Source organism: Neophocaena asiaeorientalis, unplaced genomic scaffold, assembly GCF_003031525.2.
Source record: "Neophocaena asiaeorientalis asiaeorientalis breed wild unplaced genomic scaffold, Neophocaena_asiaeorientalis_V1.1 scaffold548, whole genome shotgun sequence".
In the NCBI taxonomy this organism is placed as follows: domain Eukaryota; kingdom Metazoa; phylum Chordata; class Mammalia; order Artiodactyla; family Phocoenidae; genus Neophocaena; species Neophocaena asiaeorientalis.
In genome coordinates this window covers 122644-146829 of record NW_020172009.1, presented here as the reverse complement: position 1 = coordinate 146829, position 24186 = coordinate 122644, and the positions used below count along the sequence as shown (strand labels likewise).

The 24186-nt window shown below is 36.5% G+C and overlaps 1 protein-coding gene across 1 annotated transcript in view; it reads left to right on the top strand.

The window, feature by feature from the left end:
• Window positions 1-24186, top strand: part of LOC112402729 (zinc finger protein 300) — a 91825-nt gene that overhangs the window by 13005 nt on the left and 54634 nt on the right. The window contains exon 6 of the mRNA XM_024749928.1: window positions 4806-6334. Within this exon, the coding sequence (XP_024605696.1) occupies window positions 4806-6334 (1529 nt within the window). The remainder of the gene's footprint in view (window positions 1-4805; window positions 6335-24186) is intronic.

Sequence of the window (24186 nt, the reverse complement as noted above, 5' to 3'; positions counted from 1 at the left end):
GGTATAAATTTTTTTCATAATATTCCCTTTTTGTTCTTTTATGTCTATAGGATCTCTAGAGATGTTCTGTCTTTCATTCCTGACACTGATACTTTGTTTTCTTTCCTCATCACTAGCTAAAACATAACAATTTCATTAATTTTTTTTCAAATAATCAGGTTTTGATTTCATTCATTTTTCTTTATTGTTTGTCTATCTTCTATTGATTTCCACTCTGATCTTTATTGTTTCTTGTCTTCTATTTATTTTAGGTTTAATTTGCTCTTTTTCTAGCTTCTTAAGGTAGAAGCTTAGATCATTAATTTGAAACCTTTATTGTTTTCTAGTATGAACATTTAAATATAGATAGTCCTTACTTTGTATGGTAGTGAGGGGCCGTAAAAATTACCATGGAAGCCAGAACTTTGCCAAGTAATTTTTATAATCAACGGGAAAAATTGTAATTGATTTTGACCTTTAAACATTTTTCGTCAAAACATAAAAAGTTATCTTGGGGACTTCTCTGGTGGTCTAGTAGTTAAGACTTTGCCTTCCAATGCAGGGGGTGCAGGTGCGATCCCTGGTTGGGGAGCTAAGATCCCACATGCCTTGTGGCCAAAAAAACCAAAACATAAAACAGAAGCAGTATTATAACAAATTCAGTAAAGACTTAAAAAAAAAAATGGTCCACATCAAAAAAAAAAAAAAAATTGAAAAAAAATGCTATCTTGCTGTTGGTTACAACTGTTTATAGAGATGAAAATCTAGTAAAACTAATACTTATTTACTACCCTGCAATTTAAAACATTGGAAGCACTGAAAATGTCTTTTATTTCTTTTAAAAAACTCTATGTAGAGTGGTTTGAACAGTGCTTGCCTTCTTATAATTGTGTAACTTATGATAAGGAGTTAACATGTTCTCTGTGCCTTAGTGAATTGTCATATTACTTTCTAAGGTTGGGTCAGCTTCCAACATTTTCTCCTTTGTGCTTTCAGTGTTGTGAAATATGTCGAAGGTAATGTGAAAATTTAGGCATCACTTTCTTTGAAATATTTTTATCCTTTCCATCACAACCCAGAAATTTATGTTGATAAAGTTTGCCTTCACTAAGTTCCTCTGGCTGCATATCTAAAGTCTCATGAATAGTGGCAATGCCAACATGGTCAGCTATTTTCTAATCACATCCAGTGTTGTTATGTGTTGTTTCTTTGCTGCATTTACATCTTTGTTGGTCAGTTCCCTCTTTCAGTTACGCATTTTTGGATGATTAGGGTAATTTGGATAATGTCACGTGGGTTTATCAATGGGATACAGGGAAGAAACAAGCTACACACTTTGCTGTCTGTATATATATTGGACAACAGATGTGAAATTAATAGTCACCAACAGACTTTGAAAGAAGTGAAATGATTGGGTACTGATCATGATGTGTATCTGTTATTTATTTAGCGATTTATGGACTGAAGAGCTAGCAGTGAAGTTTGTACTTTATGCTGTTAGACATACTGTGGTCATTAAAGTGTGAACTATGTTGTTGGCAGACTGGTGTTATTTAACTAAACTGTGGTAACTAAATTTCATGCTTGTTGAAATCTTGCAAAATGAGGATTACCTGCATATAATTTGTCCTCTAAGCATGAAGCTGTGTCCCACAATTTTTGATATTTTGTGTTTTCATTTTCATTCAATTCAAGTTATTTTCTAATTTCTCTTTGGACTTTTCGACACATAGTTTATTTACAAATATGTTATTTAATTCCCAAATATTTGGGGAGATTTCTGATATTTCTTTTTGTTATTTATTTCTAATTTAGTTCCATTATGGTTGGAAAATATACTCTGTATGACTTCCATCCTTATAAAATTATTGCAGCTTGTTTTGAAGCCCAGTATATAGTCTATTCTAATGTTTGATTAATGTGTTCTTGAAATGAATGTGTGTTCTGTTGTTGGATGGGGTATCTGTAGATGTCAGTTAAGTCAAGTTCATTGATATTTACTGATTTTCTTTGTCTACTTGTCTTTTCTTAAAATATATTTTAAATATATGACTTGAATTTTATTTGTTAATTATTATTTTTTAAAATTTATTTTTGGCTGCTCTGGGTCTTTGTTGCTCCGCACAGGCTTTCTCTAGTTGTGGCGAGTGAGGGCTACTCTTTGTTGCGGTGGGTGGATTTCTCACTGTGGTGGCTTCTCTTGTCGAGGAGCATGGGCTCTAGGCGCACGGGCTTCAGTAGTTGCAGCACGTAGTCTCAGTACTTGTGGCTCACGGGCTCTAGAGCACAGGCTCAGTAGTTGTGGCGCATGGGCTTAGTCGCTCCGCGGCATGTGGGATCTTCCCAGACCAGGGCTCAAACCCGTGTCCCCTGCATTGGCAGGTGGATTCTTAACCACTGTACCACCAGGGAAGTCCTTAATAGACCATTTTCATTCCTCTGTTTATTTTTTAGTTGGTAGTTGTGTGTGTGTGTGTGTGTATGTATGTGTGTGTGTGTGTGTGTGTGTGTACGTGATGTTGCTATAGGGATTACAATATATTTATTTTCTTATAACCCACCTTATGTTTATACTGCTTTTTTTTCTCTCACAAATTATAGAAACTTGCACTAGCATAGCTCCATTTTCTGCCCTCCTGAACCACCTTGTGCTGTTTTGTTCTTTTAGTCATGTATGTTACGTTTGTATTTGTCATAACTTTGACAGTATAGTGTTACTGTTTTTGCTTTAAAAAGTCTTTTGAAGAAATTAGAAGGAAATATTTTTTAAATTATACATATTTAAATCCTTTATATTTACCCAAATAGTTTAAAATTTTTCTGTTGTCTTGTAGATTTGAGTTATCATCTGGTATTATTTGTTCAGCAGGAAAGACTTTCTTTAATATTTCTTATAGATCAGTTCTGTTGGTAACTTTTTTTGTTTATCTGGAAATGTCTTCATTTTCCCATTATTAAAGTTTCACTGAATGTAGAATTCTTGGTTGACAGGTTGCTTTCTTTTAGTATTTTGACTGTGTGTCATTCCAGTATTTCCTGACCTCAGTTTTGTGTGTGTGTGTGTGTGTGTGTGTGTGTGTGTTGAAAATTCAGCTAACAGTACTGTTATTCTTTGATAGATGATGCGTCACTTTTTCCTGCTGCTTTGAAGATTTTTCTTTTTGCCTTTATTTTTCAGCAGTTTAATTCTGATTTGGCTAGTTGTCTTGGTATCCTTCCTGTGGTCTGTTGAGCTTCTTCTATGTGCAAACTAATGTTTTCCACCGAATTTGGTAATTTTAAAGACATTCCTCCAGATTTCTTTTGGCTCTTCCCCCCCCCTTCTAAACTCCAATTACACGTATACTGGAATGCCTAACTGCTCCACAGATCTTGAGATTCTATTTTTTAAATAATTTTTCTTTTTGTTCTTTGGACTGAATAATTTCTAGTGATATATTTTCAAGTTTACTGATTCTGATTTTGCCTTCTGCTGTCTCAAATCCACTAATGAGCCCATCTGGTGAAATCTTCATTTCAACTTTAGAATTTTCATTTGGTTCTTTTATTTTTTAATTTACATAAAATAAATGTTACTCTTTCTTTAAATTTTGAAAAAGGCATAGAGTAAGTTAACTGCCACCACAATCATGATACAGAAAAGTTCCATTACTCTCAAAAATTCTTCTTCCTGCCTCTTATAGTCAAACTGGTTCTTTTATATTCTTCTTTCCTCTTTTGAAATTGTCAGTTTATTCACTTGTTCCTTAGAATATTTTCCCTTAGTTTTTTGAATATGTTTATAATAGCTTCTTTAAAGTCTTTGCTAAATCCAACATTTGCACCCATTTGGAGTCAGTTTCTATTGACTGATTTTGTTCCTTAGTATAGGTCACATTTTTCCCCTTATATGTGTAGTAATTTTTGGTTGAAAGCTCTACATTGTAGACAGTACGTTATAGCGTCTTTGGATCCTTTTGTTCCTTCTGAGAGTTTTTGTTTTAGAGGCACTTGCTTGGGCTTAAACTGTGACATCTTTCTGTCCTGTGGAGTGTCGTCACTAATATCTCTGCTTAGTTTTGTTTGTTTGATTAAGCCTGGCTATAGATGTGAACTAATGATTTGGACAGGTTTATTAGACACCTAAAGCCAGTATGACTTTTACTCTTTGCCACCTGGATTGTGCATGTCTCAGAACACTTTAAAAGCATAGGAAATTTGCAAGTTTCCCCAGCCTTTCAATCACTGCTGGGCTCACTAGGGTCTCTTTTCACAAATATTTTAGCAGTCAGGTAGGAATGTATGGCAAGTTCATTATCTCAACCTTTCTATGATTCTTTTGCGTACAAATTCTCCTTGTTAAATTCCTAGCTGCTCTACTATCAGCATAAAACTGTATTCTGTGGATTTGTGTTATCTCTCAATGCCCCATAAACTAGGGGTGCAAGACAGGAAAACCTTAGGAAAGAATGCCACAAACTCCCCATTCTTACCTAATGAAGTAGAAGGTTTTGACAGGTAAACACTTTTCACCTTGTGGCCTGCGTTTGGTAGTTTTCCAGTGTCCTGAATTGGTTGTTTTTAAAATTATTTTATTCAGTTTTATACTTGTTTTCTGAGGAGGGGAAGTCCGTGACTACCTCATGTCACCATTATCAGAAGTAAAGTCCATCTTTAGTTACTTACCCAATAAATTTACATGTTTTGTTGTGTTTTAAATGGACTGTTGCCCGCCCGGTTCTCTGTCTTCATGGACCATCCTGGATCATCCATTTGTTTCACCTCTTCTGTCCTCTACTCAACCTTTTTATCTGTTTGATTTTATCTCTACAATTTTATTCTTTCAGACAGGGAGACTAGACTTGACACACATCATTTGGATACACTTGGAGATGTTTACTTTCCTAAGGACATACTGGAAAGTGTCACAAGGGATCATTCATTGTACTCCATTTTAAAGGTCTGGCAAGGCGACCAGCTGGAGAGAGATCAGGAAAATCAAGACAGACTTCTCAGGCAAGTCACAATCATCAACAACAAAACAGTTATTGAAGAGTCAAACTATACATATAATGCATTTGGAAAAATATTTCATAACTGCACAGACCTAGATACTTCAAGACAAAGACTGTATAAGTGTGATTCATTTGAAAAGAGCTTGGAACCTACTGTAAACCTATTCAGTTGTAATAGGGGTTTTGCAAGAAAAAACACAGATGAGAATTTTGGATGTGGGAGAACACCTAGTTCTTCCTATTCTAAGCATGAAAAAATTAATAATAGAGTGAAACACTGTACAGGTAGTCAGTATGAAAAAATCATCAGCGATAAACAATCTCTTATTCAATATGTGAATGTTGAAACTGGGGAGAAGATCTGTGTATGTACTGAATGTGGAAAATCTTTTCTCAAGAAGTCACAGCTCATTATACATCAAAGAATTCATACTGGAGAGAAACCTTATGGTTGTAGTGCTTGTGGGAAAGCCTTCAGTGAGAAATCACATCTCATTGTACATCAGAGGACACATACCGGGGAGAAACCTTACGAATGTTCTGAATGTGGAAAAGCCTTCTCTCAAAAATCATCCCTCGTTATCCATCAGAGAGTTCATTCTGGTGAAAAACCATATGAATGTAGTGACTGTGGGAAAGCTTTCTCCCAGAAATCACCCCTCATTATACATCAGAGAATACATACTGGTGAAAAGCCATATAAATGTAATCAGTGTAGGAAGGCCTTCTCCCAGAAGTCACAGCTGATTATACATCATAGAGCTCATACTGGAGAGAAGCCCTATGAGTGTACTGAATGTGGGAAAGCCTTCTGTGAGAAGTCCCACCTCATCATACATAAAAGAATTCATACAGGGGAGAAACCCTACAAATGTGCTCAGTGTGAGGAAGCCTTCAGCAGAAAGTCAGAACTCATTATACATCAGATAATTCATACTGGGGAGAAACCTTATGAATGTACTGCATGTGGGAAGACCTTCTCCCGGAAGTCACAGCTCATTATACATCAGAGAACGCATACTGGAGAAAAGCCCTATAAATGCAGTGAATGTGGAAAAGCCTTCTGTCAGCAGTCACATCTCATTGGACATCAGAGGATTCACACAGGAGAAAAACCTTACGTTTGTACTGAATGTGGGAAAGCCTTCTCTCAAAAGTCTCACCTCCCAGGGCATCAGCGGATTCATACAGGAGAGAAACCTTATATATGTGTTGAATGTGGAAAAGCCTTTTCCCAGAAGTCAGACCTTGTTGTACATCAGAGAATTCATACTGGGGAGAAACCTTATCAATGTGCTGTATGTGGAAAAGCCTTCATCCAGAAATCACAACTCACTGTACATCAGAGAATTCATATAGTGGTGAAATCATAAGAATGGACTAAGCATAGAAAAGCCTTCAGTATCTGTTCAAGCCTTAATAAGTACAACAAAACTCACAGATTTAATGTGTTTCTAGGCATCTTTGTTGGTACTATTTTACAAATGAAATCATATTTCTAATGTAATTAATTTTTTTTATCAAAGATAATACAAGACAATAAAAAAGTTTTGTTTATATAAATTTTCACTTCGGCATGTTAAACTTTTAAGATTTGGAACTGAATGATTAGCATAACAGAACAAATTACATGTAGTCTATTTTGAAGTTACATGTTCCTGATTATACTACATAATAAGTTAGGCATGTGGTAATATTGTTAATATTAGCCTCTCGTAATTACGGCCATGCAGTAATTCCCCAAAGAGGACATGAAGAAAGCATGAGCCAAAAAGTGGCAAGACCTAGAAACTGCACTAAGGGGAGGGGACTTGACCATCAGACCCTAAAAGTATATGTAAAATTCTTCTTATACAATGATGGAAAGATGGGTTGAAAAGGTTCAATAAATGTGGTCTTTTTGTGGTTTTTAATTTTGATAATATAAGTTGATTTGTGTCTGTGGATGGACCCAGGACATTGGAATTGACACTGCTTGCTCATTTCTCCGTTTTACCCAGCCCTTCTAGGAGCTTGGTGTGGTGGAAAGACATTGGTTCTAAAGTCAGATGGCCATGAGTTTTAACCCTTGTTCCCTCATTAATAGATTGTGTGACATCTATGAAGACCGTTTTAACCCTCAGTGTCTGTTTGCTCATCTGTATGTGAAATCCTGGCAGACAGCATGTTTTTTTTTTAGTTACTTCTGATATATACATTTTAAAGTAATAACTAGAATTATGACTTATAACATTATACCAGGACATATAAGATTTTTAGAAATTTCATGTAATGTCTAAAACATTTATATTAACATATTTACATACAAATAACCCAAAGAAAGTTTAATATTAGTTGTTTTTTTTGTTTGTTTCTTTATACTGCAGGTTCTTATTAGACATCAGTTTTATACACATCAGTGTATACATGTCAATCCCAATCGCCCAATTCAGCACACCACCATCCCAACCCCACCACGGCTTTCCACCCTTGGTTTCCATATGTTTGTTCTCTAAATCTGCAGACAGCACATTCTTAGCTAATATTTGTCCTGTTTATCCCTCTCTCTTCTCTTGAAATAGGCTACTAATTCCAGTGTGCACACATTTAAATTTGATTTGCATTTAAGACACACTGCTTCTGATCTCAGATTTCCTGTCCTCTCCTTTGTCCATTTCACTGCCTTTGTGTCTGGTGATATAACTCATGCTATGTTAAAGAGACCTCAATTACTTTTCATTTATTTTATTTTGCAAACACATACAAATTGTGATATATCTATATCTGTATCTAGTTCATTCTAATATATATATGGAAATACTAAGGGATAAGAATAGGCAAGTCACTCATTAAGAACAAATGTTAGAGAATTGATCAGACTAAGGTTTCCCACAAAGCTGTAGTAATGTAGGCAATATAGTATTGACACAAGAGTGACAAAAATAGATGAATGAAATGAGAGCCTGAAAATGAAAAAATTATATATGAGTAACTTTATGACAAAAGTGGTATTGTAATCAGAAAGGGAAAAATTATCTTTTTAATAAATTGTTCTGGGTCAGTTAATCTAAATATAAATATGAAATGCAAAATGACAAAGTTTCCAGGTAGTTATATAGGAGACTTTTCATAGCCTTAGGATAGGGAAAAATGGTTAACACTGTGTATGAAGAAAAGATTGATAAAATGGCTTATATTAATATTAAAAGTTCTTCTGTGTTAAAAGAAGTGATTAGTTTGGAATAAACTTGGATGTATCTAGCAAAATTACATATGCAATTTCTAAACATTTTTAGGAATCTTCTAAAGATATGTTGGAGAAATATTAAGAGATGCATGCTTGGGACTTGCCTGGCAGCCCAGTGGTTAAGACTTCGCCTTCCAATGCAGGGGTGCAGCTTCGATCCTTGGTTGGGGAGCTAAGATCTCACATGTCTCAGGGCTAAAAAACCCCAAACATAAAACAGAAGCAATATTGTAACAAATTCAATAAAGACTTTAAAAATAGTCCACATCAAAAAAAATCTTAAAAAAAAAGAGGTGCATACTTATGTTTATTCATCATAGCACTATTCATAGCAGAAAAAAGACAGTAAACAGCCTAAATGATTATTGATAGAAAATGTTTAAATATAGTGTATCTGCACACTGGGGACCGTGCAACTCTAAAAAGGAATGAGATATGTCTTTTTATACTCTCCAGTCATGTTCTTAAATAAAACAAGGCACAGAGAATTACAGTACACTGTCTTCTAAGAAAAACAGGTAGTGGTGGGAACAAGTGGACATATTTTCTTATATATAAGTACAGATGCTGAAAGGAAAGACCCAAATATTAATTAAAATGTTTTGTTCTAAGGTGACTGAACATGGTGGAAAGGATAGTGATATCCCTTAGACCTCTCATGAATGTAACTTGGTTTTGTATAATTGACTTTGGAACCATGTAAATAGTATAGATAGTAACAAAACAAAGTCAAAATGAAGTGACACCTAAAAATTTAGCAAAATGAAACTAAACACGTATAGCATTGGTAGTTAACCATACCGAGAAATAATTTCAAGTAACTTTAAACTGTTTGTCTCTTTTTCCTGGTGGGATATATCATAAGGATAAAGGAATGGCAAAGAAGGTTTTTTTCAGTAAGTGTTCTGTTACTCATAATACTGGTATTGATAATAATATTGGATACATATACAGAGAGAAGAAAAAAAATGAAGGAGTGAAGGAATGGATCAAATAAATACAGTAGTCCCCCCTTATCTATCTGCGGTTTCGCTTTCTGTGTTTTCAGTTACCTGTTGTCAACCTCCTTCTAAAAATATTAAATGGAAAATTCTGTAAATACTTCGTAAATTGCACATCATACTGAGTAGTGTGAAGAAGTCTTTTACTGTCCCACTCCCTGGGACATAAATCATCCCTTTGTCCAGTGTATCCTGCCTGTGAAGTCACTTAGTAGTAATTTCGTTTATCAGATCAACTGTCATGGTATCACAGTGCTTGTGTTCAAGTAACGCTTATTTTACTTAGTAATGGCCCTGAAGCACAATAGTAGTGATGCTGGCAATTACGATATGCCAAAGAGAGGCTGTGAAATGTTTTCTTAAAGTGAAAAGGTAAAAGTTTTTGACTTAGTAAGGAAAGAAAAAAATTGTGTGCTGAGATTGCTAAGACCTATGGTAAGAACAAATCTGTGAAATTGTGAAGACGGAAAAATAATTCATGCTGGTTTTGCTGTCACACCTCAGACTTCAAAAGTTATGGCCACAGTGCATGATAAGTGCTTAAGTTAAGATGGAAAAGGCATTAAATATGTACAAGAAGATATTTTGAGAGGCCACATTCAGATAACTTTTATTACAGTATATTGTTATAATTGTTTAATTTTTATTTATTGTCTCTTATTGTGCCTAATTTGTAAATTAAACTTTATCATAGGATGTATGTATAGGAAAAAACAGAGCTCAATTTCAGGCATCCACTGCAGGTCTTGAAACGTCCCCTGTGGTCAAGGGAGAACTACTGTAGTTATGAATGTCTTTAGGAACCAAAGATTTCAGGTGTATGATAAAAAATTACATACCAAAGATGTTAAGTAAAAACCTTATAATCCTAAATTTGTTTTTCTCCCTAGAGTTATTGAGATATAGTTGACATAGCATTGTGTAAGTTTAAGGTATACAAAGTGATAATTTGATACATGCAATATATATTTACAATGTGACATTTACCACAATATGGTTAGTCAACAGCTTCATCACCTCACATAGTTATCATTTTATTTTTGTGGTGAGATCATTTAAGATTTACCCTCAGCAACTTTCAAGTATATGATACAGTATTGTTAGCTGTAGTCACCATACTATACATTATATCCCCAGAACTTATTTATTATATAACTGGAAGTGTGTACCATTTGACCAGCATCTCATCTTCCCTGGCCCTCAGCCCCTGGCAGCCACCAAACTACTCTCAATTTCTATGAGTTTAGCATTTCCATATTTTATATATGTGGGGTCATTGAGTATTTATATTTCTCTATCTGACTTTACTTACCATAATGCCCTCAGGGTCCATCCATGTTGTCACAAATGGCAGGATTTCCTTTTTTTCCTCAGTTTTATTGAGATATAACTGACATATAACAAACATTGTATAAGTTTAAGGTATACAGCATAATGATATGCATATATTGTGAAATGATTGCCACTGTAAATTTAGCTAACATCCATCACTTCATATAGCTACAGGTTTTTTTCCTGTGCTAAGAACTTTCAAGATTTACTCTGTTAGCAACTTGCAAACATATGATGCAGTATTGTTAACTTTAGCCACCGTGCTGTACAGGAATTCCTTCATTTTTTATAGCTGAATTTTATATATGTATATATATATATATATATATATATATATATATAGTCATATGTAGCTTTTAAAAATAAATTTATTTACTTATTTATTTTTGGCTGCATTGGGTCTTGGTGGCTGTGCACGGGCTTTCTCTAGTTGCGGTGAGCAGGGGCTACTCTTTGTTGTGGTGCAGGGGCTTCCTTGTTGCAGTGGCTTTTCTTGTTGCGGTGGCTTCTCTTGTGGAGCACAGGCTCTAGGCACACGGGCTCAGTACTCGTGGCTTGTGGGCTCTAGAGCGCAGGCTCAATAGTTGTGGCGCATGGGCTTAGTTGCTCCGCGGCATGTGGGATCTTCCTGGACCAGGGCTTGAACCCGTGTCCCCTGCATTGGCAGGCAGATTCACCACTGTGCCACCAGGGAAGTTCTGTCATGTGGTTATAAAAATGACTATTGTGATTAATGCTGCAGTGAACATGGGGGTGTAGGTATCTCTTCAAGTAGTGATTTCACTTCCTTTTGATATATATGCCCACAAGCAGGACTGTTTTAGAAACCTCCATATGTTTTCCATAATAGCCGTGCTGATTTACATTCATACCAGTAGTGTATAGGGTTCCCCTTTCTGTGCATCGTTGCCAACATGTTATCTGTCTTTTTGATAATAGCCATTCTAACAGGTATGAGGTTAGAATGGTTTTGATTTGCTCTTTTCTGATGATTAGTGATGTTGAGCACCTTTTCGTATACCTGTTGACCATTTGGATGTTTTCTTTGGAAAAATGCCTATTCAATTTCTCTGCCTATTTTATAATCAGATTGTTTCTTTGCTATTGAGTTGTATGAGTTCCTTATATATTTTGGATATTAACCTCTTACCAGATCAATGATTTGCAAGTATTTCCCCCCCTTCCATAGGTTGTCTTTTCATTTTGTTGATTATTTCCTTTTCAGAAGCCTTTTAATTAATTTATTTATTTAGATTTATAATTATTTTTATTTTTAAAATTTTTATACATCTTTATTGGAGTATAACTGCTTCACAATGCTGTGTTAGTTTCTGTTGTACAACAAAGTGAATCAACCACATGCATACGTATATGCCCATATCCCCTCCCTCTTGAGCCTCCCTCCCACCCTCCCTATCCTACCCCTCTAGGTCATCACAGAGCACCGAACTGATCCCTGTGCTATGCTGCTGCTTCCCACTAGCTATCTGTTTTACATTTGGTAGTGTATATATGTCAGTGCTACTCTCGCTTAACCCCAGATTCCCCTCCCCTGCCACCCATGTCCTCAAGTCCATTCTCTATGTCTGCGTCTTTATTCCTGCCCTGCCATTAGGTTCATTAGTACCATTTTTATTTTAGATTCCATATATATGCATTAGCATACGGTATTAGTTTTTCTCTTTCTGACTTACTTCACTCTGTATGACATATACAATGGAATATTACTCAGCCATAAAAAGAAACGAAATTGAGTTACTTGTAGTCAGAAGCTTTTTAGTTTGATATAGTTCCACTTGTTTATTTTGTTTTTATTTCCTCTGCTTTGGGTGTCATATCCAAAAAAAATCATTGCCAAGACCAATGTCAAGGAGCTTTTCCCCTGTTTTCTTCTAGGAGTTATATGGTTTCAGGTAAATTTAGTCTTTAATCCATTTTGAGATAACTTTTGTGAGTAGTGTAAGGTAGGAGTCCAGTTTCATTCTTTTGAATGTGGATACCCAGTTTTCCCAGCACCATTTAATGAAGAGATTATCCCTTCTCCATTGTGTGTTTTTGATGAAGATTAGCTGACTGTATGTGTATGGGTTTATGTCTGGGCTCTCTATTCTGTTCTGCTAGTTTATGTGTCTGTTTTTATGGCAGTACCATTCTGTTGATTACTATAGATTTGTAATGTAATTTGACATCAGGAAATATGTTGCCTCCAGCTTTGTTCTTCTTTTTCAGTATTGCTTTGGCTATTCAGTGTCTTTGTGGTTCCTGATGAATTCTAGGATTGTTTTTTCTATGTCTGTGAAAAATGCCAATGGAATTTTAATAGTGGGTGCATTGAAACTACAGATTGTTTTGCTACTATAGACATTTTAACAATATTAAATCTTCCAAGCTATGAACACAGATTATCTTTTCATTTATTTGTGTCCTCTTCAGTTTTTTAAGTTGGTATTGTATAGTTTTCAGTTTACGGTTTGAGTTTATACCTAAGTATTTTATTGTTTTTGATGCTGTTGTAAATGGGATTTCTTTTTTTGGCCATGCTGTGTGGTTTGCAGGATCTTAGTTCCCTGACCAGGGATCGAACCCAGGCCCTCAGCAGTGAAAGCACTAAGTTCTAACCACTGGACTGCCAGGGAATTCCCTGGGATTGTTTTCTTACTTTCCCTTTCCAATAGTTCATTGTTTGTATATAGATGAATATAACTGATTTTTGCATATTGATTTTGTATCCTTCAGCTTTTCTGAATTTGTTTATTTTAACAAGTTTTTTGGTAAAGTCTCGTTTTCTGTACAAGCATACTTTGCTTTATCATGCTTCACTTTATTATGTTTTGCCGATGTTGTGTTTTTTACAAACCAAAGGTTTGTGGCAAGCCTGTGTTGAGCAAATCTATTGGTGCCATTTTTCAACAGTATTTGCTCACTTTTTCTCTCTGTGTCACATTTTGGTAATTCTTGCAGAATTAGAAGTAGAGCCTGAAGATGTGACTGAGGTGCTACAATCTCATGATAAAACTGTAATGGATGAGGAGTTGCTTCTTATGAATGAGCAAAAAAAGTGGTTTCTTGAGATGGAATCTACTTCTGGTGAAGATGTTGTGAAGATTGTTGAAATGACAACAAAGGATTTAGAATATTACTTAAACTTAGTTGATAAAGCAGCAGCAGGGTTTGAGAGGATTAACTGCAATTTTGAAAGAAGCTCTGTGGGTAAAATGCTATCAAACACTGCATGCTACAGAGAAATCATACGTGAAGGAAGAGTCAATTAATGTGGCAAACTTCACTGTCGTCTTATTTTAAGAAATTGCCACAGTCACCCCGACCTCCAGCAGCCGCCACTGATCAGTCAGCAGCCATCAACATTGAGGCAAGACTCTCCATCAACAAAAAGTAAGACTCGCTGAAAGCTCAGATAGTGCTTAGCATTATTTAGCAATAAGTTATTTTTAAATTAAAGTATTACATGCTTTTAGATATAATGCTATTACATACTTAATAGACTACAGTATATATATATTTTTTACATCTTTATTGGAGTATAATTGCTTTACAATGGTGTGCTAGTTTCTGCTTTATAATAAAGTGAATCAGTTATACATATACATATGTTCCCATATCTCTTCCCTCTTGCGTCTCGCTCCCTCCTGCCCTCCCTGTCCCACCCCTCTAGGTGGTCACAAAGCACCGAGCTGATCTCCCTGTGCTATGCGGCTACTTCCCACTAGCTATCTATTTTACGTTTGGTGGTGTATATATGTCCATGCCACTCTCTCACTTTGTCACAGCTTACCCTTCCCCCTCCCCATATCCTCAAGTCCATTCTCTAGTAGGTCTGTGTCTTTATTCCTGTCTTACCCCTAGGTTCTTAATGACATTTTTTCCTTAAATTCCATATATATTTGTTAGCATATGGTATTTCTCTTTCTCTTTCTGACTTATTTCACTCTGTATGACAGACTCTCGGTCCATCCACCTCATTACAAATAGCTCAATTTCGTTTCTTTTTATGGCTGAGTAATATTCCATTGTATATATGTGCCACATCTTCTTTATCCATTCATCTGATGATGGACACTTTGGTTGTTTCCATCTCCTGGCTATTGTAAATAGAGCTGCAATTAACATTTTGGTACATGACTCTATTTTGAGCATAGCTTTTATATGTACTAGGAAACCAAAACATTTGTGCGACTCACTTTATTGCACTTTTCACTTTATTGCAGTGGCCTGGAACTTTACCCTCAATATCTCTGAGGTATGCCTGTATATAAGGTCATGTCATCTGCAAACAGAGACACTTTTACTTTTCAATTTGGATGGCTGTTTTCTTTTTTTTTTTTGACTAATTGCTCTGGCTAGTACTTTTAGTACTATGTTCAATAGAAGTGTCAAGAGTGGGCACATATTTGTGAGCTTTTCAGTTTTGCTTCTGTTATTGATTTCTTGTTTCATACCACTGTGGTCAGAAAAGACACTTGATATGGTTTCACTCTTCATAAATATGCTATGACTTGTTTTGTGATCTATCTTATGATTTATCCTGGAGGATGTCCTGTGTGCCATTGGGAAGAATGTATATTCCTTTGCTGTTGAATGAAATGTTGTGTATGTGTCCATTTGATTTAAAATATAGTTCAAGTTCCTTTGTTGATTTTCTGTCTGGATGATCTGTCCATTGTTGAAAGTGGGGTATTGAAGTCCTCTACTATTACTGTAGTTTTATTTCTCTCTTCAGACCTGTTAGTATTTGCCTAATATTTAGGTAGTCCGATGTTGGGTGTATATATATTTATAATATTGTATTATCTTGATTAATTGACTCTTTTATCATTATATAATGAACTTTTTTGTCTCTGTTTCAGTTTTTAACTTATAGTATATTTTGTCTAATATAAGTATAGCTATGCTTGATCTCTTTTGGTTTCCATTTGCTTGGAATATCTTTTCCCATTCTGTAACTTTGAACCTATACATGTTCCTAAAGCTGAAGTGAATCTCTTGTAGGCAGCATATTACTGGGTCTTGTTTTGTTGTTGTTTTTTTAATCTGTTCAGCCACTGTATGCCTTTTGACTGGATAATTTAATCAATTTAAAGTAATTGTTGATCAGCAAAGATTTATTGATGCCATCTTATTGTTTCCTGACTGTCTTGTATTTCTTTTTTTCCTCTCTTGCTGTCTTCCTTTGTTAATTGATGATTTTCCTTAGAGGTGTTGATTCCCCTCTCTTTATCTTTTGTGTATCTGCTATAGGTTTTTGCTGTGATTATCATGAGGCTCACATAAAATGTCTTATTCTATTGTAAGCTGATGATAACCTGGTTGCATACAAAACTACCCTTTACTCCCCCTCATTTTATGTTTTTAATGTAACAATTAATGTCTTTTCATTTGTATATCCATTAACAAATTATTTTGGCTACAGTTATTTTTAATACTTTTATCTTTTTTAACCTTTCTACTGGAATTAGGTGGTTAATACACCATTGTATGATAGTATTAGAATATTCCGAATTTGACTATGTACTTACCTTTACAATTGTGTTTTATATTTTCATGTTACTAGCTAGTATCCTTTCATTTCAGCTTAAAGAATTCCTTTTGGCATTTCTTGTAAAGCTGGTATAGTGGTGATGAACCTCCTCAGTTTTTGCTGTCTGGGAAAGTATCTCCCCTTCATTTCTGAAAGGCAGCTTTGACAGGTGGCTCTTGTTTAGGACCTTGATCCAGTTTGAGGTAATTTTATATATGGTGTTAGGTAAGGGTACAAATTCATCCTTTTGCATGTGGCTATCCAGTTTTCCCAACGCTATTTATTGAAAAAAACTGTTCTTTCCCCTTTTAATGGTCTTGACATCTTTGTTGAGCTCATTTGACCATATATGCAAGGGTTTATTTCTGTCCTCTCTGTTCTATTACGTTGGTTTATATGTCTTTTCTTATGCCAATACCACACTCTTTTGATTACAGTAGCTTTGTAATAAGTTTTGAAATCAGGATGTGTTAGACTTACAACATTGTTTTTCTTTTGAAGATTGTTTTGGTTATACAGGGTTTCCTGAGGTTACATATAAATTTTAGGATGGATTTTTCTATTTCAGCAAAAAGCATTATTGGAGTTTTGATGGAAATTACATTGAATCTGTAGACCACTTTGGATATTTACATCTTAACAGTATTAAATCTTCCAGTCCATGAATATGAGATTTCTTTCCGTTTGTGTGTTTCTCTAATTTCTTTCAGCAATGTTTTGTAATTTTCCATGTACAAGTCTTTTGTCTCCTTGATTAACTTTAGTCCCGTGTATTTTATTCTTTTTCTTGCTACTATAAATGAAATTGTTTTCTTAATTTTATTCCTGTTTTCATACGTAAATGTTGTGCAGTCACTCAAACTGTTCAGTTATCTGTGTATTTTATGCCCTCATAAGATCATGGAAATTCTCTATATTCAGATGTTCTATTCATATAGTTCAAATCAAAATAAAATTCCCATAACTATCCTTGTACCTTTAAATATCTAGAATCCTGAGCTTGGTGGTAAGAACATAACCTCACGTCTTCATAAAACCCATTGAGAGAGAAGACTTACAATCCTTCTGGGAGAACACTCTTTCCCAACCCCAAAATAATCTCAGATAGGCAGTAGAACACAGTGACCTTCTAAAATGAGGGGGGACAAATTCACATTTTGTGTAATATACACTACAATCAGTAATGCAATTAGTGACCATAAGCTTTCCAATGTACAATTTATTCAAAAGTCTGAAATGTTCAGTGGATAAGAAGACAGTTACATGCTAGAAAGATGTAATACTTTTTGCATGGTTTAATTAAAATATAAAGCTATTTGTCCAAATAAAAGCCATATTCATTATGTACTTGGTTTTTTTTTTTAAAAGGTCACTGGTACATGTATAGTCTGGACATGCTGGTAGTATCAAAGTCAGTGCCTCTTCCCATGGCAATAACAATGCATTTAACATTAACTCATGGGTTAAATCTGGAAATGACTTCATACCATTACTTTGGCTAGCACAACAATTTTAGACAACACTCAGATAAATATAGGTATTTGAAATGTGAAGCATTTATCTATGCAACTTAAATTGTGGTTGAAAACTATCAAATGAAAACTGAAAATAAAAGCCCTTTACAGTAGAAAAGTTTTGTAAAGATAGGGTACTTTTTAAAGTCTTTATATCACATTGTTAGCAAATTTTGTTTTTAACACTATTATGGAATAGCCTACTTGTGTTAACAGATTTTTGAAATAAGAAAATAGTCAAGTGTGCCATGGGGTTTTCTAAATATCAAGCAACACACACTTATATATACAGTATCACTCAGTACCTGCAAAATGAATGTGAAGATTACAGGGTCTAATATCTTATTCTACAATAATAAACAACAGAAACAACATCCTACCAGTGAAGGCAGAAAGTAGGATTTAGAAGAATCTAATCTCAATTGACTTTAAAGCATTCATATAAGAAATAAATGCATATTGCACAAACAATGAGAAAAAAATGTTCCTCCAAGCAACTCAGTTCCAGCTGGGACAACACAGCATTAGCCTGCATCTAACAACAATCTCAGAAGAGCACATGTTCTTTTCTGTAAATGATAAAGGTATGAAAACATAGAAATGTCTGCCACATGAAGAGTTATAAAGAAAAAATACAAACCCAAACTTAGATGTAAAGCAAAAAAAACTAAATATTGAAAAACTGAAAACTGGCAGATCAAAAAATGCTGAATAACTGTCTTCTGTGAGAGCGGAAAGTTTTTGTTGACACAAAAGTATTTACGTACAACTAAGGCTTGCTGGTTAAATATCTGAGGCATATCTGGCCTTGAACACTTTCTTTATATGCTGGAGTTGTACACAAGTTTTCTCAGTTATTTAAAATAACAAAATGAAAAACCCCACTTCTCAGCAGCTGCATTAACATGAAACAATGATCTCGATACAAGGGAAAAAAAAGAAAAACAAAATGAAACAGAAATCCTAGATAAGTAGGCAATTGGCAGCATATCCAAAAATGATAGCCTCCAAGGATCCTTCCCAGTTTCCAGTGACTTTCAGTTACGGTCCATGGGATTACAAATATGTACAATTCCATTACTTGCTGCTTTTTATTTAATTTGGAAAGTTTGCTTATGACTCTGCTCAAGTCCCCATTTTCATCCTTTAGCCTCTGGTTGTCTGCTTTTAGATCTGTTAACATTTTGAGCTCTTCTTTCACTTGAGATATTCTTTTTAGAGCTCTCTGTCCCCTTTTTTCCCAACTTCCAATAGTGACCTATCTGCAAATCTTTCTTGTCTCTGGTGGCCTTTTCTAATTGCAGTTTAAGATCTGTCAGTTTCCTATATGTATCATGTAGCTATGCTTCCAGCTTTTCATTTTCAGTTCGAATTTGTTCATAAAGCTTTTTAAAGTCAGGTAAGTCATCCTTTTCTAGCCTGCTACTGTAAGTCTTTCTTTTTTTAAAGTAACTGTATGATCCAGAGCAACCCAGCAAGGAATTAATACCAATCACTAGATGACATAGAACTTGTTTCACATCTAGAAATGGAATCCACCTAAGTTTCTTTCTTATTGGATCTCCCATCTGTATCTGATTGTTGTTCTTTTTCATTTTCATCTCTATCTTGTGTCCAAAATGAAACTCCTGTAGATCTTCTTTTCTCTCTTGGTCACTGTTGCTCTCTGATTGATTTAGGGTGTGCTTGTTTTCTCCTTTTTCTTCTCTCTTTTCTCCCTCTTTTTCATTTCCTTTTGTTAATCTTCTGGAATACGCAGAAGTTATACCTACAAGATTGTTTGGCCTGTTTAGATGACTTGAATTGTAGAGTGAACTGTTCATGGTAGAAAGTGAACAGGATGCCCTTGCTCCCCACCCCGAGGTCCGTGGCGCAGGGTGACTCTGGTCGCTGGGCCTGCTTGCTCTGCAGGCCACGTGCTGTGCTTCCACCTCCCGCTCCTTCGCAGCTGCCCCAGCTCAGGACCAGGGCCACATGGTGAGTGAGGCGGGGTCTGGGGAAGGCAGCACTGCCCAGGGACCCTGGGTCATCCTAGTTGTGGGAGGGGGTGCTCAGGAAGCAGGGGCCTGCGGGTCCCCAGGTGCGGTGGGGGAGGTGGGTACAGCACGGACACTAGCTGGTGGGTCAGGCAAGGAGGCCACCATCTTCAGGGTGGAGGTCGTGCAGCAAGGTGGGGCCCTGGAGGAGGGAGAGGTGGCGGGGATCCGGGAGGAGTTAGGGCTGCTGGTGGAGGACATCTTGCAAGTGGTGGAGGTGGTGGTGGAGGAGGAGCAGGAGGAGATGCAGGCGGAGGAGCGGGAGGAGAAACCCCAGGAGCAGGGGCAGGAAGAGCCAGAACTGGGACCCACGACTGCCCGGCCCCTGCTGGAGGCACTGGGGGCCCTGCAGTTAGAGCTGAACACTCTGAATGCCCAAGCCAGCAGGGCAAGTGCAAGATCAGTCAGAGGCGGAATCCTCAGTTGGATCGCAGAAGGGCCATCCAGGGCATTCCTGGCTTATGGGCCAGAGCCATTATGAACCACTCCCAGATATTGGCCGTGATCAGTGACCAAGATGAAGACACGCTCAGCTGCATGATCAATTTGGAGGTGCAGGAACTGGGCCATCCCAGGCGCCACTGCAGGTTGATGTTTTTCTTTTGGAACAACACCTGCTGCTGGAATGACATGATCATTAAGGAGTATCACCTTAGCATTGCTGGATATAGGGCGTCTCATTCCACTCCCGTCCAGTGGTTCTGGGATTATGAATGAGGAGCCCCCAACTGCAGGCAGGACACCACCAGCCTTAACTTCCTCAACTGGTTGTGTGACCACAACTGCCCAGGGTCTAACAGGATTGCTGAGATCATTGGTGAGGAACTGTGGCCCAGTCCCCTGCACTACTACCCCAGGGAGGAAGGCCCCACCAGGACAGACCCAGAGATGAAGGTGCTGGGGGAGCCTCAGAGTTTGGCCAAATAGCACAAGAGGCAGGAAGCGTCTACAGATGTGGGGGACGGGTGGATGTATCTACCTACGCGGTTCTGGTGCCCAGGGGAGAAAGGAGGAAAAGATGGCCAGTGAAGGTTCCAGAGAGCTGGGCCCCACATGTGGGGAATGATGCCCAGAGAGACATAAACAAGCTAACAAGTTACCAAAAAAAAAAAAAAAAAAAAAAAAGAAAAAAAGTGAAGAGGATGGAGTGGTTGAACTTGAAGTCAGTTCTTGTCTATAAGGCTGATAAATTTTTTTTTTCTTTTCTATTATGTTTTGTTACAGGATATTGAATATAGTTCCCTGTGCAATACAGTAGAACCTTGTTGTTTATCCATTCTATATATAGTAGTTTGCATCTGCTAATCCCAAACTCTCACTCCATCCCTCCCCACCCCTTCACCCCTGCTTGGCAACCACAAGTCTGTTCTCTATGTCTGTAAGTCTGTTTCTTTTCATAGATAAGTTCATTTGTGTCATATTTTAGATTCCACATATAAGTGATGTCATATAGTATCTGTCTTTCTCTTTCTGACTTACTTTACATAGTATGATAATCTCTAGTTGCATCCATGTTGCTGCAAATGGCATTATTTCGTTCTTTTTTTATGGCTGAGTAGTATTCCATTGTGTATATATATACCACATCTTCTTTATCCATTTATCTGTCAGTGGACATTTAGGTTGCCTGTCTTGGCTATTGTAAATAATGCTGCTATGAACATAGGGGTGCATGTATCTTTTCGAATTATAGTTTTGTCTAGGTATATGCCCAGGAATGGGATTGCTGGATCATATGACAACTCTATTTTTAGTTATTTGAGGAACCTCCATGCTGTTTTCCATAGTGGCTGCACCAATTTACATCAGCAATGGTGTAAGAGGGTTCCCTTTTCTCCACACCCTCTCCAGCATTTATTACTTGTAGACTTTTTAATCACGGCCATTCTGATTGGTGTGAGGTGGTACCTCATTGTAATTTTGATTTGCATTTCTCTAATAATTAGAATGTTGAGCATCTTTTCATGTGTCTGTTGGCCATCTGTATGTCTTCTTTGGAGAAACGTCTATTTAGCTCCTCTGCCCATTTTTTGACTGGGTTGTTTTTTTGTTATTGAGTTGTGTGAGCTGTTTATATATTTTGGAATTAAGTCCTTGTCAGTCACATCATTTGCAAGTATTTTCTCCCCATCTGTAGGTTGTCTCTTTCCATTTTGTTTATGGTTTCCTTTGCTGTGCAAAAGCTTATAAGTTTGATTAGGTTGCATTTGTTTTTTCTTTTATTTCTATTGCCTTGGGAGACAAGGCTGATAAATCTTATCATATGTTCTGAAGTACTTTTGTTCATATTTATCTTCTCTAGATGTTTCTGCTTCTTTCCTTCTTCCTTCTCTTTATCCTGCTTTCCTTTTCCCCCTTTTTCTTTTTCTTGTTCTCTGATTTGGGTACAATGACTTCTTCATTTTGTTTTTTCAGCTTCCTAAAGAACAGTCTATGCTGTGTTGATCTTCTAGACTGTCTTGCTTGTCTAGATCTTGCTTTTCTTTGCGTTTCAGACTCTTCATCTCTAATGGGGTGAAATATGACCTTCATGTCTCCTTGACCTCTACTGAGGAGGAAAGTGCCCCCAACAGTTGTAGTCAGGGTTATGTATTGCGAGGTTTTTGATTACTTATTCAATCTCCTTACTGGTTTTAAATCTATTGATTTTCTATTTCTTCATGATTTAGTACTGGTAAGTTTTGAGTTTCTAGGAATTTGTTTCATCTAGATTATTCAATTTGTTGGTGTACAGTTGTTCATAGTACTCTCTTACAATCTTTTTTAGCTCTGTAAAATCAGTTGTAATGTCCCCTCTTTCATTTCTGATTTTAGTTATTTGAATCTCTTCTCTTTTTTCTTAGTCAGTCTAGTTAAAGATTTGCCAATTTTGTTGATCTTTTTGAAGAACCAACTCTTGGTTTCATTAATTTTCTCTGTTGGTTTTTATTGTCTATTTTGTTTATCTCTGCTCTAATCTTTATTATTCTCTTTCTTCTGGTAGAGCTAGGGAGCATACACTCTTAATTATCATTATACAGTGTTCTATCGCTGTAGAATTACACTGTATTATGAGTCTGAGTTCTTAGATGACTGGTTAGATCAGAATTCTCTAAGAGTAGCAGACCTCCATGTGTGATACAACAACACTCCCCTAAGCATTCCTAATTTTCCTTGTTTTATTTCACTTTTTAAATGGTACTTTTGTCATATTGTAATTTATCTTGTTTATTGTTTATTGTCTATCCATTTTGGTAGCATTTAAGTATGAATGGAACAGGAATATTTAGCTGTATTAAAATGATATAGCTGAAGATATAAAAGAGTGTGTGACACATAGTGGATGTTCACTGAATATTTGCTGAACAACTAAATGATAGAGTGAATGAACAGTTTTACTCATTTAATAACCTGAGTGGAATTACCCAAAAAAAAATTTTTTTTTTTGCGGTACACGGGCCTCTCACTGTTGTGGCCTCTCCCGTTGCGGAGCACAGGCTCCGGACACGCAGGCTCAGCGGCCATGGCTCACGGGCCCAGCTGCTCCGTGGCATGTGGGATCTTCCCGGACCGGGGCACGAACCTGTGTCCCCTGCATTGGCAGTCGGACTCTCAACCACTGTGCCACCAGGGAAGCCCTACCCAAAATTTTATACATCAGAAAGCTTTTAAGGTGTGGGTAAGTTGGGAGTAAGAAAGATGAGAAGAGAAGGGAAGACCAGAAGAAAAAGGTATTTTCATTTTGGGGAGATAATCTAAATATTTCTTATTTGCTATGGTAATTGGTGAGAGTAGTGATAAATCTGTATACTAGTAAGAGGAGCATTCTCAAAAGCCCTAAAGTGAAAGTGAGTTGAAGAAGAACAAGAATGTCTGAAGTGGAATGAATGAGGGGAAGTGGTTTATAATGATGTCAAAAAAATTGAGGAAGATAATGTAGGGCATTTTAAGGCATGCTGTAGGGTTTTTTAAAAGCAGATTTATTGAGATTTAATAGACAAAAAATCGCACATATTTGATAACATTGGTTTATGTATACACCAGTGAAACTGTCACCACAGTCAAGAGAATGAAAATGTCCATCATCCCCCAAAGTTTCTTCTTATCGCTTGGAAATTAATTCCTCTTCCCCAACTGGCTCTCTGCCTCATCCCCAGGCAACGACTGACCTGTTTTCTGCCACTATATATTCATTTGCATTTTCTAGAATTTGGTATAAGTAGAATCATAACATATGCACTCTTGTTTTTACTGATTTCTTTCACTCAGCATACTTATTTTGAATTTAATCCGATTTTCTATGTGTACCAAGAGTTCATTCCTTTCTGTTGCTGATTAGTATTCTATCGTATGGATGCCTATGATGGACATTAGAGTTAATTTTAGTTTTTGGCTTTTACAAATAAAGCTGCTGTGAACATTCCTGTACAAATGTTTGCATGCACATGTATTGGATGTTGTACGTTGTATTCTGCACATGCCTAATACTTAATTCTCTTGGATAAACATTAGGAGTGGCATGGCTGGATCATATAGTCAGTGAATACTTAACCTGAGGAATTGCCTGTTTTCCAAAGGGATTGCATCAT